This window comes from Cygnus olor, chromosome 11 (assembly GCF_009769625.2).
Source record: "Cygnus olor isolate bCygOlo1 chromosome 11, bCygOlo1.pri.v2, whole genome shotgun sequence".
Classification (NCBI taxonomy): Eukaryota; Metazoa; Chordata; class Aves; order Anseriformes; family Anatidae; genus Cygnus; species Cygnus olor.
In genome coordinates, this window is record NC_049179.1 from 10,189,084 (window position 1) to 10,203,723 (window position 14,640).

A 14,640-nucleotide genomic window follows, 5' to 3' on the forward strand; every position below is an offset into this window, starting at 1 on the left:
ACACCAGGTGGGATTCTACCCTGAAGACTTCCACTTCACACGAAAACAAATTTCACATTAATAGTGCCTATTGGGTTCGTTTATCGAGGAATGCAGAATGAGAACCTGAATTTTTCATTTTAAAGCAAGGACTCATTGCCTGGGCTTACCAGAACTTGTCAGAGCTCCCAGAAGAGAAATGAAATGCTGACTACATGCTGGAGTGCTCTTCCATCTTTTTATTAAGAAGTTGGTGTTCATTCTAGCTTTGAAATGCATTGATCAGTGAAGTGCTGTCACTCCCTGTTCTGGAGCCTGAACTTGCGACGCCTCGGGAGATTTCTCCCTAGGCCCCTCAAGACACGGATCTGGCACGCACGCTCCCTTCTTGGTCCTCAACTCTTTGTGTTTTCAGACCACTCCCTTCCACCTCCCTAGTTTGCAGATCCCAGAGCCTGAATTAGATGTAAATTTTTTAAGAGTTAACTTCTTATGTTATTCTTCCCACAGAGGGAAGTGTAGTGCAAGGGAGACCGTTTGCTCACAAGAATTCTCCTATTTTCCCCCAATCCCTCTCCACATTTGTTTGCCAGACAAAGGAATGCTGCTTGCATTTGTGCTTTGTTACACAAGAACACATGCAATCCAAAGTTATCAGCTGCAGAGGGGATCTGCACTTACCACAGCCATGCCGAGCTCTTCCAGACGTTCCGTACACACCCATCAGTACATCCGTGCCCAAAAGAGGCCACAGAAGCTGAGTCTCCAGGTGGAGATACACACACTGAAAATCTTGGCGCTAACGCCCAAGGCAGTCAGTTGTTTCACCAGCTGACTACTTTCAGGTACAACCGTACAAACTCTTCTAGTTCTGCATTTTTAGCGTGCGTTCTGCACTTCAAGATGACCTGAGCTGTGCCCAAGCAGAACCCCTCAGCAAGGGCTCCTACTCTGCCCTGCTCACCTGCTGGAAAACAGTTAAGGGCTTGCATCCTTTACCTGGCAAAGCAACAAGCAAAACATTATTCTATCAAGCACAGGGAATTTTTCTCAAAATGTTATGAAGGCAATAAGCGAACGATCAAGCTTTGAATTCCTAGTGTTGGAAACTACCTCCCTCCAGCTCCCAAATTCTTCAAATTACAAAGCAATCAAAGCTGGGTCTTTTGTAAATTAACATGCACCCTCTCTCCACAAGAAGAGGCACATTCATGATGTCCCAGAACGTGGAGGGAACCTCAAGCCCTCAAAAAATTGAGCAAGTCATACAAAAAAATAAACTCTTCTCCTTTATATTTTAGCCTTTTTGTTTCAGCCACAATCACTTTCACCGAACACCTGGTTTTGAAGCAAGACAGCCAAGACAGGCTCCTCGCACCACCTGTCTCAGTGTTTTCCCACGTCTGGGAATCAGAAGCGCCACATCATGCTCTAGGATGTAAAAGTTTTAAATGAGGAAGGTAGAAACCCAAGAATGTTTTAAAAAAGGCTGAAAGGAAGGAACTGAACATGCTAGCATGAGCAGCGGGCACCATCAGCAGTTCAGGAAAAGGCCACGAAGCAGAGCTTTAGCTAGGCATGCAGGCTACCACACCAGTTCTCCTAGCTCATGGCCAGAAACCGCCTGCTCACAGGGCTCTCCTTTGTTCCCACCAGCTCTCAAGAGCTGCCTAAAAGAGCTGGCAAGACCAGGGGTGCTGCCAAAAGGGACCCTGATGCCACCACACTCGCACAAGGCAAGCCAGCGTGCTCAGAGGCAGGCGCCTAAGCTACAAGAAGCATTTTTTTTTCCCCTGAAAACAAAGTCTCTAAATGGCTTACTAGCTTCCTCCTTGTTCCAAATGACTTAGATACTGCTGAAAATATCTGCCTAAGACTTGGAATTTGAAATTATTCCGGGCATTTGCAGATCTCAGCCTCTGCAAACAGAGGAAAGACTTGGTGCAGCTAGCTGTGTGAACCACTGTACTCGCACAGCACTATTACTACCCTGAATACCAAAACCCATTACTCAGCGTTACTATGCCATGTAAACAAGGGACCTCTTTTGAAAGAGTGTCTGTAGTCATAAGGACATTTCAAATTCTAAAAGGCTCTGATTTGTGAAGCACAAACACTGCTGAACTAAGTTACAGATGAAACTCAGCTTCTCAGGAAGCCTTGAATAGCAGTTCTCAATGCATTCATTTAAGCCAGTATTTCCATCACAGCTCGAGATCAAAAGCTAAAAAGCAAGCCGAGGAATCAAATATGAGCCAGGCAAAGGCAAGATGTTCAACTTTCCCAACCAAAAAATACCTGAGATGGTGCAGACTGAAGCATCAGCGGATTTTCCATCATCAGATTACAAACCACAGTTTTTGTTCCAGCTCAGAGTTGGTCACTTCACCTTCACGCTGGAGCCTCCTGCGGTACCCTACATGAGCTCCTTTATCAAACACGCAGGCATCTGTATTCTGGGCTGCACTCAAATGCACCATTTGGCATCACCAAGTAGCTACGAACCTGCCGTGTGCGTTTTACAATAAATGAGGCTGCAATTTTCTTGCAATTGCAGAAGCCAGAGTGACTTCATGACACTGAGTAGCATTAAACACGTATAGATGGAAAAAAGCCTCCCAACCTTCATGGATGCCAAATAACATAGGGTACACAGCCACAAGCAAGAGAAAACATCACTTACAGTATTTTTAGATCCCTCTAACTCCAGAGGACTAAAAACACAATCCAGAACAGATAAGGTGCAGAGTGAATGACACGGACAGGACTTTCATTATAAGAAGAGCACAGTTCAGAGTTCAGCGAGAGCCATTGCAGCTGACCCAAAATTCCTTGTTTACTCTGCCTCACGCGTGGAGTAAGGGGGAAGAGAGCTTGTTTTCAAAAGAGAAAAAATTCAACAGGTGGCAGGAGGGCTTGGGGAGGTGTTGTACAGGGAGCTACTTCTAATTTATGAGCTTACAGCCTCACTTCAAACAAAAGTTGAAGTCTTCCAGGTCTCAGTTTTCATCATAAGAAGCACACACTGTCAAACTGCAGTTCTGTGCACCGTGCTCTTAAATCTAATACTGCTTGCCAAACAGCACTAAGCAAGTATGCAAAGTATTTCTGAATAGGCACAGGACTGCCCTACACTTCCATGCCATGCCACAGGAACACGGAAAACATCAGAAGTCCGGCTTTATTTCCTATTATGAAGTTTAAATTCCTGCAAGTCTGAAACTAAGGAGTAAGAGCCCGGGATAAGCAGATAGATAGGAAACCACAGCTTGCATATGACTGAACAACGTGCTTCTAACACAGCTATTGTTTCATATCAAGGAGCATGAGTGCTGCAGTCTCAATTACGACTTCTCCGTGGCACAACAGTTACCGATTTAGAGCAGAACCACCACTTCTGCTTTGCGTGGCATGTATGGTTCTGCTAACTAAAATTAAACCCATAGGGAATACCAATGGCTGCACATATCTTTTGTTCCTCCCCCCCCAATAAACAAATGTTTAAAAGTAACTAAAAACAGAACAAAGTGTTTTCAGTTTCATTCTGCAAACATCCCCAGGACACAGCAGTCCCCATCTGCACCCACAGGCCCCCTGAGAGACAGCTGCTTTGTTGTGATTTCGGCAAAGTGATGTTGGGGCAACAGAGCCCGGCATCAGTTTTTACTCATGGCCAGCCATAAGATTTATGTTTGGCCTAAAAGAAACAAATCTAAAGCACAAAGCCAGTGGGTCATTTAAGCATGAGGTTTAGCTTACTCTGGAGACTTAACAGATAGAACAGACCTGGTAACTCTGAAATTTGTAATAGCTTTTTTTTTTTTTAAGCTTTATTATAATTCAGAATTACATGTCTTAGCAGCCAGGGAACAGATAGGATGTCATTTCCAAAAGCCTTACAGCGATGGCTTGTAGCAGATTTCAGGAGTGCTTTGTCACCACGAAGTTTATTCCGTTCCTTGGAAACATTAAGCACATTCCTCCGATAATGAAACACCTTATAAACGCTATGTGACAGAACCATGGAGTTTAACAAAGCATTTCCTTCCAGCATCATAACATTCAGGGCCCCAACTGAATTTTATTATCAAATAGCTAACCACACAGTAAGAGAAGTCAGAGCCTTGCAAACTCACCTCGTATAGGCACTGCAAGCAGCATCAGCCTCAAGTGCTTCCTCCCACAGACTCCTACCTAATGCTTGTCAAGCAGCTTCAAGCACTCGGGGTTTTCAAGATGTCATCTCTAACACGAAATCCAGTTTTAAGCACAGCCCTGGATGACAGCAGTGGTGCCTGTTGCTCGCTGGAAAGTCATTCCTATTTTGGACAAAGTATTTTGAACGCATTGCCAAGACCACTGAATTACACCACTGCTTGGGAGATTTCCTAAGTTACAACTGGAAATCAGCACTTTTTGTCCGAGCAAGAGAAGCCGCTGTGTAGTAACACCGCTCTTCCCAAGCCACACTGGACTGACACTTGCTGTAACAGAGCCTGACCAACTGCAGAGCAGTGTTCTGGGGGTATCTGCACTGCCCCAGTCACAAAAAGGCTGCCCCTCACCCAATTCAACAAGCACGGCGTTGTAACTTCACAGCAGCCTGGGGTTTTGGCTTATTGTAACATCAAAGCTTTAGCCAGTAAGGATACTCACTTCGCAAGAAGTTATCCAGCCTGGTCCTCTAAACGAGGACCAGTATTCAGTATAAATGTTCTGATGTTGCACATTACCTGTTCTACCCTGCAGAACCTCATTTCACAGCCTGCAGTAAAGAGAAAAGGTATTTTTGAGCTAGACTAAGTTGCGTGAGATGCGGTGCTTCTGTCTCTTTCCAAAGCCAGGGGGTTTCATGTGCTCACAAGGCACGACACCCGGCTGCGTCCAGGGTGCTGCTCTGGGTGGAAAAAAAAAGCAAGGGCTCAGCTCCCTTTTCTGTGCTTTGTTTTAAATGTCATCAACCATCTCCGAGCTTCATCCTGAGAGTTTTCCAGTGCTTAACCTTGCTAAAGTCCAAAAAGGACAAATGTTGTCAGGTGACGTCACAGTGATGTCAAACACTCCAGAAAAAGCTGACCAAGAGTGGAAAATGAACCCAGCTTAGAAATACCAAAGTTGCACAAAGTTGCAACAAGGCAAAAACACTGAGCCAAGCAAGACTAGAGAGACACCGACCATCACGTGCTCTATTCAGAGTAGAAATAAACATGCTATTCTAAACATTTCCAAGTTTATTTTCAGAAAATCTACAGCAAAGACAGAAATAGCAGTCTGATATTAAAAAAAAAAAGACGTAATGATGGTAGAAACTTATTTGGACAATCCCTCATCCCAAAGTATGGAGAGGAAGAATACGGGGACGACATCGAACTGTGGGAAAATGCCTTTCAAAGGACACAACCTTTTGTTTACCAGAACCTTTATGTCTAGGTTTTTGCAGTTGCTCGGTCAGTTATTCTGCCAGCAGCTGGCAAAAACCACCCCAGAAGTCTGCCCATTTACTTTGACACCTAAAACCAAAATAACTTGTGGAATGATTCTCTACTCTGTGTAATTATAACAATATAATGGAAGCGATACTCGGATCTGAGGTGGGGTTTGAACGTCTCAGCCAATCAACAGCGCAAGGTTAGAGGTTTGTTCATGCCCCTATTTTTGCATTTGGAGGAGAAGGGGAATTCTTGTCATGTGGCACAGAGAGTCAAATCAGATTATCAGCATAAATGCTAAATACTGTGCAAAAATCATCATTAAGCACCTGAAATCCCCCTTATGCTCAGACAAGAGAGAGTGAATGCAAAACATGCTGAGTATCTGAGTCACTCTGAAACCTCCTGAGTTCACTGCAAGTTTAGCGGTCTTAGATGGCCAAGTAATAGAAAAAGGTAACAGCTCAGCACTGAGCAGCCATCTTCACATGCACATTACCTGCTGCCAGCACAAATCACACGCTTCGTAGCCAGGAAGTTTATCACACGCTAGCCACTACTTCAGCAAAGCCTTCGTCAGGTCAAATCCCTTTCCTGAGAACTTTGGGCTGTTCTTATACAGCTCGCATTTGGGAAGTGATTAAATGGATGGGAAAATAGATTTAATTCAACTCCTTCCACTGGTGGTTATATCAGCTAATAACTGTTCCGCAGGCCCTGTGTTTTGTTAGGGACAAAGGCCCAAATCCCTGCACATGGAAGCTGTATCTGCAGCTCAGGTACCCCCCTTGCAGGTGCTTCATGGCTCACTGATACCTTTTCTTCTCATTGCACCTGCAAAACAATCAACTGAAAAATAAAACCCTATTCATGACTTCTGACCAGAAATTGGTACCTCCACTGATGAGAGGGCACAGGCCCTACAGCTGAAGCTTTCGGACATCAGGTACCTCCGCGTGGTAACAAATAAGCTCCTGAGGACTGCAACAGGCAACCGCAACCATTATCATTCAATATCAAGAACCTAATTTAGATACGCAGGAACCAAAGCCATCCAGTTCTAGACTGGAACAAGTGAATCACAGGATTGCAACCAAGGATCCGCAGCAGGATCCTGAGCCAACGTGAGTCCAGAAAAGGTTTACTGAACCAGAAAAGCAGCAGCAGCAATCCTGGTTGGGCGCCAAAAGCAAGAAATATACAGAACGGAGCCCTGGAAGCTTTCAACGCAAGCAATAGAAGTGAGGATGAGCAAATGCTGAGGCACTGACTGAATTAAGTTCACTTACCTCCGAACAGACTAGAAATCCAGTAGCAGTAAGGTGCCATTTCAAAGCAATTTGGAGTAGCTTAACGTTTTTCTACCCTCTTCTGATGTCTCCCAGCACTTGAGCTGATGTTATGTCCTAGGCTGACTCATGATATTCCAAACCAACTGGCCTTCTGCACCCTGCTAAACCAGGAATAACCACCACAAACCTAACACCAAAACCTAAAACAGCAGCCACGGAGCTCCTGCAGACCGGCTGTGCTCTGCAGAGCCCCACAGAGCCAGCTCAGGGGAGGGTCAGGCCTCCCACCCCGGGTGCAAGAACAGGACAAGGGTCTCCACCTCCCTCAACTTCTGGCTACTAGCTCTGCTATGCTGAGGCCCAGTGCTCAAGTTATACAGCTCAAGGGCTGTGTAAAAAGGAAGAAAAAACATGGACTAGAAAAGAGGACCTCATTTAAGTCAGCTTCTAAAAAACATGAAGGTGAATTCATCAGGCCAGGGACACACAGGAGCGGGATGCTCAATATTCCTCATCAGCAGAAACATTTCCACCACTTTGCTTACTCAAAGCTGGGACAAATGGCTGAGTCTGTCCAATACCACCAGTACGGGTGATGATTCTCACAGTCTTAGTCATTAAACACACACACACCATTTTAATCACTACTTCGAAGAGTTAAAAACTTTATCAAGTGTTTGCATGTCTACTTCCCACTTGCACATCTTCATTTCCCTCCATTAGGATCAATAACTGGGAGCAAGGAAATATCCATACGTAACCGAGAGATCTTCTTTAGCCAAGCGCTCTCATAATCAGCTAATCGAGCCAGACTCCTTTATAAGCCTTACATGCGCGGTACTGTTATTAAAGTTATAAACTTTAATATGACTGAAGAACTGCCATTTACTCATTTCCTAGGTGAACACTCGGGCAGTAGTTTGCATCGAGCTCCCCATAAACTGCAGTGGCTTTACAGCGCATACAGCCCCATTTTAAAGCTGCTCGTGGAGTCACTGTAGAGCACAGGACAGCTGGGCAAAAACATTCAGTGAGGCATCTCGTATTTAACGCTGGAAGTACACGCAACTAGGAAGCAACTGATTTGGGGGAATGGTGTCCTTTGTTATGTAGTATCAATAAATTTAGTCTCCTCACACCACTTCAGAAATTTAATACTTTCACACTGCTGTTCACACTGTTGGGTAAAGAGAAGCGTTTGCTGTTTGCTCGCTGTAACTCTGAATAACACCAAGCAAACCAAAACAAAAGAAAACCCACGCATGCTGGTCACCTGCAAGGAAAAGCGGACGGCACCAGAAACTTAGGGCAAGCTGGAGCAAAACCCAGCTGTAAATATTTAGAAAAGGATGCTAGATAGCCTCAGCGGCTTGAATTTCTTCCAACAGCACAAGAGCCAGGAGATTAGATACGCTCATCGGAAGTCAGTGGATGTTCTTTGGAGCCCTGCTTCGTTTTTAAAACGCCACAATTGGGGGGGGGGGGGCACCAAAGCCAGCCCGTTCCACAGCGGCTAACCGCTGCCCTGCCTCCGGTAACCGGGCGGCTGGGGGGGGGGGGGTCGGGGAGAGGAGGCAAAACGATGATGTTAATAACGAAAGGAAAGAAATCCCGGCTGGGAGACGCACAACGGGCAGCGACCTGAGGGAAGCGGGGGGGTCGGGGTGAGGGAGGCCGAGGAGAGGAGGCCGAGGACCCCCCGAAGCCGGGGGAGCCCCCGGGGAGCCGCGGGGCGCCCCCTCCCCGCGGCCGCGGCGCACCTGGATGACTTCGTTGACCTCGCGGATGCACTCCACCATGTGCTGCAGGATCTGCTCGGCCGTCAGCACCTCATAGCGGTAGTCCTCCTCCTGCTCCGGGCCGCCGCCGCCGCCGGGGCCCGGCCCGCCGCCCAGGCCGCCGCCGCCGCCGCCGCCGGGCCCCAGCCCGCCCGTCTCGCCGCCCAACAGCCCGTCGCGCTCGCCGCCGACGCGGAGGCCGGGTTCCACCAGCTCCACCTCGCCCAGGTCCAGGTTGTCGTCGGGCTCGTCCTCCTCGTCGTCCTCCTCGTCCTCCTCCGCGCCGCTGTCCTCGCTGCACTCCTCGTCCTCGTCGAACTCGTAGTTGTAGCCCTCGTCCGAGTCCATGGCGAGGCGGCCAAGCGGCGGCTCCCCGCCCGCCCGCTGCCGCTGCCGCTCCCGGCGCCGCCGCGCCTCGGCCGCCTCAGCGCCAACAAAGGGACGCGGCCGCCCCGCTCCGTCACCGCGCGCCGCGCACGCACGGCACGGCACGGCGCCGCACGGCACGGCACGTCACGCCGCCGCGCCTCAGGCGCCGCGCCTGCGCGGCCGCCGCCATCTCCCTTCGCCCCGCCGGGAGCCATCTTGAGTGCGCGCCGCTCCCCGCCCGCTTCCTTCCCGCCCCGCGCGCCGCCGCCATCTTGAGTGCGGCGCGGCCGCCATGCTGAGCGTGGCGCCTCGCTCAGCCGTGGAGTTAGGGGGGGTGCTGCACCGCCGGGGTTGTCGGTGTGGTTGGTCGTTGTGGGGGCTGTGTGGTGTGAGGGGTGTGATGGGGGGATGTGAGGGGAGCGTGGAGGAAAGAAGCGTAAGGGAAATATGAAAGAATTTGAAGGGGAAATGGGAGAGAAATCCCAGAGAAATGTGAAGGAAAGAACTGTGAGGGAAGTAGGAAAGAAATAGAAAATGGGAGAGAAATCCCAGAGAAATGTGAAGAAAAGAAGTGTGAGGGAAATAGGAGAGAAATGTGAAGGACAATGTGAGGGAAGTCCCAGGGAAATGTGAAGGAAAGAAACATGAGGGAAATAGGAGAGAAATGTAAAGAGAAAATGTGAGAGAAATCCTAGAGAAATGTGAAGAAAATTTGAAGGAAAGAAGTGTGAGGGAAATATAAGTGAAATGTGAAAGAAAAATGTGTGAGGGGAAATAGGAGAGAAATGTACAGGGAAAATGTGAGAGAAATCCCAGAGAAATGTGAAGAAAATGTGAAGGAAAGTAACATGAGGAAAATGACAGGGAAATATAAGGGAAATGTGAAGGAAAAATGTGTGAGGGGAAATAGGAGAGATGTAGAGGGAAAATGTGAGAGAAATCACAGAGAAATGTGAAGGAAAGAAGCGTGAGGGAAATATGAGACAAATGTGAAGGGAAAATGTGAGGGAAATCCCAGAGAAATGTGAAGGAAAGAAACATGAGGGAAATGTGAAGGAAAGAAGTGTGAGGGAAATATGAGAAAAATGTAAAGGGAAAATATGAGAACAATCCCAGAGAAATGTGAGGGAAATATGAGAGAGAGGTAAAGGGAAAATGTGAGGGAAATGACAGGGTAATATGAGGGAAACGTGAAGGACAGACGTGTGAGGGAAATGACAGGGAAATATAAGGGAAATGCAAAGAAAAGAAGTGTGAGGGAAATATGAGAGAAATTTGAAGGGAAAATGTGGGAGAAATCCCAGAGATATATGAAGGAAAGAAGCGTGAGGGAAATGACAGGATAAGATGAGGAAATGTGAAGAAAAAAAAAAACATGAGGAAAATGACAGGGAAATGTGAAGGAAAGATGTGTGAGGGAAATAGGACAGAAATTTAAAGGGAAAATGGGAAGGAAATCCCAGGGAAATATGAGGGAAGTGTGAAGGAAAGAAGTGTGAGGGAAATAACAGGGAAATAGGAAGGAAACGTGAGGGGAATGTGTGGGAAATTACAGGAAAATGTAAAGAAAGGTGAGGGAAAATAGGTTCAGTGAGGTGCTGGTACCAGTATGGGTATGTGGGCTTGGCCCTGACCCCTCTGTTTGATGCCTCACAGGTTTCGGTTGATGCAGAGGTTGCCCAAATGCAGGGCAGCCCCTTACCAGTCAGGGTTTATCAGATCCCTCCATCTCTGTGTTTCAGAGGCCTGTTTCCAGTGTCCCAGGAAGAACGTGGGCAACGGTGATTACAAGCAGTGGATCTCTACACTCAGCCCATGTTTTCCAAGGAGAGCAGGTCCACACACATCTCCCAAGGAAAACTGACTTAATGTGGGCCATGCAGGTCATTCAGCCTTTGGGAAAGATCGTGCAGCAGCAGGCATGCAGACACTGCTCAAGTGTGGAACAGCAACATCTGCCCATGGACAAAGGGAGAGGTAATCCAGCCTCTGTGCCACTTGTTTTTCCCTGGTTCCCAACCACGAAGCCTTGTGTGACCCCAGCTATGCCAGGTGGCATCTCTGCTCCAGCTTTGCTTTCTGGTCAGCGGAGATAAAAATACTCAGTTTTTCACAGTTGTGCTGGGCATGATTCCCTTTCTTCAGTGGGCTGCATAACCCAAAAAAAGGCTCCTTGCAGGGCAGGTACTATAAAAAGAGGCAGCCTTGTCTAGAGCTGTTTATTATTTAATCTGGCATTTTGCAGAGGGGCAGAGTATTCAGTAGTGGCTTTGTAACGTGCTCACAAACAGACCTTTCCCTTCTGCAAACAGCTGGGGCTGAGCCTGCCATTCGGGAATGCTCTGGGCAGGTCAGGGACGTAGGGCCAGCGCTGCTCTCAGGTGCCCCTGCCCCTGCTGGGGCCTCTCTTGGACGCTGTCACGGAGGGCAGGGACAGACACAGAGCTGGACGCCAGGCTGTGGGTCTGGGGTGCGGCGGGCGTTGAGCGCCCTTTGCCCCCCACGTCACACAGCGCCCTGACCGCTCAGCTTGCACCCCACCTGCCAGCTTTCTCCACCGCCACCTGCCTTTGCAGTGGCATGGCTAGGGCAGCTCTGTTTCCAATATCAGACGTGCTCAGCCTGGTACAGCTGAGGGACGGAGGAGGCGAGCTGGGCTTATTGTTCGCAGCCGTTTGGGGAGCGTGAGGGACTCTGGTTGGCTTGGTAACAGACTGTAGCCTGGCCCAGAGGAGAGCCAGCTGATACCATATCCTCCATTGCTATTCACTGCGGATGTCAGGAGACTGCACAGCCCCAGGAGGACTCCAGGGCTACCTTCTCCACCGCCAGGCACTAATCCTCTGCTTCCTCGTGCCCTGGGGGATCATTTCTACCTTGGTGAAGCAGGTCATTCTGATGTGGTAACGTTATTCACCCACTTTACCTGGATGAAAATGACCCTGTGCCCGGAGGGCGGGGGAGACTCAGCCTCGCAGTATGCAGTGTAGGAGTGATGAGTTTCATCAGCTCTTTGGGACAGGAGTCACCGCAGCGCTTTGTGTTTGTGCAGCACCTGGCACAGCGGGATCCTGCTTCCTGCTTGTGCTTCCGCTGTCCTAATGCAGCACAAACAACAAATACCTTATGAAACAGGCAGTGGCACTTGCAGAAAATTAGAAGCTGCCGCCCAAAAGCTGCAGGGGTGTTTATTTGCTGATGGAGCAGGTAAAGTGTAATGATGGCCACAGTGTCAGGGGCTGAAGTTCAGGGTGAGGCAGGTAGGTGCCCTTGGGGATCCAAGCAGATGAGGTGTCTGATTTCCTGGGCAGATGCTCTGGAAGCCTTGCTGGGTACCAGTCTGCATCTTCAGATCTACAAGTAGCTCCAAAAATCAGCTCCAGGTGTTTTGTAGCACCACAGCTGCTCCCAGTGAGTTCTCTCCAGTTGCAACTGCCCATTGTCCACCCCAAACAGCTGCTGTGCAAACACCCCTCTTACACCAGTGCCCTGTTCTCTCCCCAGCACCCATGGGTGCCCAGAGGAAGGAGAGGGCTTGGTGGTGCAACGTGACAGATGCCAGCTCTGACTGCGCTGTACCAGGAGGCAGGAGGGGCAGCACCTGCATTCGGGGGACCTGCTGAAGCCCCAGGTCTCCATCCACGGGCAGCCTGCTGTCCCCGTGTCCTGCTCTGCCCCAGCATTGTGCCTGTGGCTGGGTCAGGAGTGCATCCCAGTGGCACAGGTGGGTGCGGGCTGCGCTGGGAGACATCGGGGCTGGGCACGCACATTACCTCATGCCAACCTACCTAGTAAATAAAGCCAGCTCCCTAATTACCCTACTTATTTAGAATGGCGAAGGCCTGGGCATTAATCATCCTGCCCTACATAAATATAAATAGCACCGGCTTTGTTTAGCTCTGGACTTACCAGCTGGACACTTGCCAGGCTGGTGCCATCTCACATGTCAAGCGCTGGTGGCTCGGTTGGTTGTCACAGGTCCTCGCCTGGTGCCACAAAGCCCACGCTCTGACCTCTATGTGGCTCCAGGACCCTCTGTGCCAGGCGGTGGCTGGCTGCACAACTCCGTGTCATGTCCTGGCGCAAAAGGGGTCACAGAGTGGTGCGGTGTCCCCAGGGCGTGTGTGGCACCTCCGGGGGCTCTGTGTCCTGCCCAGCTGGTGACATGGGTCACCAACAAGCACGCGGGCTTATGGCAGCGTGTCTGCTGTAGCACCCACTGGGCCTGAGGAGCCGAGAAAGGTGTTGACCGGACGGCAGGGTTTTATCAGGGCAGCATCCTAGAGGCCGTGCTTGACCTTCCTCTCCGGGACGGGGTCATCCATGTAGGGGCAGCGGGCCCTCCACCAGTTGAAGCCCGGTAGCCACCCCAGCACCCCCGCCCCGTGCCGCCAGCGCCTCCCCGCTGCCCTCTCCTGGCCCCTGCCGAAGCTGCAGAGCTCCGGAACCTCCTCCAAGCACGGTGCCCGTGTGCCCCTCCGGCTTCCTGCAGCTGTCCAGGGGCCGGGTACCGGGTATAGTCAATGTCGCTTAATTTAAGGATGTCCTAAGCCCTGGGCAGCGATGCACAGTGCCAGGAGCACCGCTTCGCTGTCCCCCAGGGACCTGGCAGTGCCACCTCCCACCTGAACATCTCACAGGGTAAATACTGCAGCCCATTCGGTAGTGCATAGTCCTTTAGAAACACATTTAAACTTTCTCAGGTATGTATATATAGAGGAAGGCAGGTTGAGTTCGGGCTCACAGTGTATCAACAAATCTCCAGGCATCAGTGAACCTTCACCTTCTCTTCGCAATAAACGTCAGTCACAGCAGCTCCGTTACACCCGCAGTGAACATGCCCTCAATTCTCTTCCTCCCACCCAGTGCATGGGCAATTTCAGACAATTGCTGCCTTCCAAACCCGACTGTCTCCCTTTTTATGTCTAATTCCAGAACTAAATGTTTATAAACAGTGATGGGATCTTCCCTGTGCACCAAAGAACGCCATCCCATAGACGTGGAGACGTGGTTCTCCTCCTACGGTCCCAGGCTTATCTTTTTCCCCATGAGACACGGATCAGCACTTCACTGCTGGCTCCCCAGAGCTGTGTGTGTCAGTCTGTGCTAATGACAAGACTGGTCTGTTTTAACGAGCACGGTTAAAACACTGATCTGTAGTTATTAAAAAGATGTCTCGGTATGAAGTTATAGCCATGCCCTTTGCAAAAGCTACAAAGCTTCTGACCCAGTGGTTCACCCAGTCACGTGCAGAGCCCTGGGTGCTCACTGTCTCCTTGAAAGGTTGGTGAAAGGTACTCCAGAGAAGCATGGCTGCTGCCTTCAATTCCTTGCGAGGGGATCTGCGCTGCTGCGGAGGATTTTAGGATTCCAGCTACCTAAGAAAGTTGAAAACTGCTATTCTACCCAATCTGAAAAATGATTTAGATCTCCAAAGGCACCTGGTGCTTTTTCATTTTATTCTTGCAAGAGCTTAATTATGCAAGTGATTCTAGTAACTGCTAACACTGAAGCTGACAAGAATAAAATATTGCATTGCAATCACCTTGCTCCATGAAGTTAAGCACATGCTTAAGGGATTTACGGGAGCAGGGCTTCTCTGCACGCTCATTTCATTTCCAGATGGAGGAGTTCTTCACCGCACATCCACGGGTGCCTGATTGATTCCAGTTCAGCTGATTGCTCAGGCCCACAGATGTGATTGAGAGCAGCCAGGGACGGCAGCCACAAATACTCACCCTGCACAATAACTCACAGCAGCCTCCCTTCTCTCTGATAGCACTGCATGGAGCC

General features: G+C 49.4%; 1 protein-coding gene across 2 annotated transcripts in view; it reads right to left on the reverse strand.

Annotated features, from left to right (window-relative positions):
- The window catches only part of ARIH1 (ariadne RBR E3 ubiquitin protein ligase 1), a 55,749-nt gene extending 46,831 nt beyond the window's left edge, over positions 1 to 8,918 (reverse strand). Inside the window, exon 1 of one of the 2 annotated variants that reach the window (XM_040569388.1) lies at positions 8,461 to 8,918. In XM_040569388.1, the coding sequence (XP_040425322.1) occupies positions 8,461 to 8,826 (366 nt within the window). In that variant the 5' untranslated portion in view covers positions 8,827 to 8,918. The remainder of the gene's footprint in view (positions 1 to 8,460) is intronic. The other variant, XM_040569389.1, reaches the window with a different exon arrangement.
- Between the last annotated feature and the right edge of the window lie 5,722 nt (positions 8,919 to 14,640).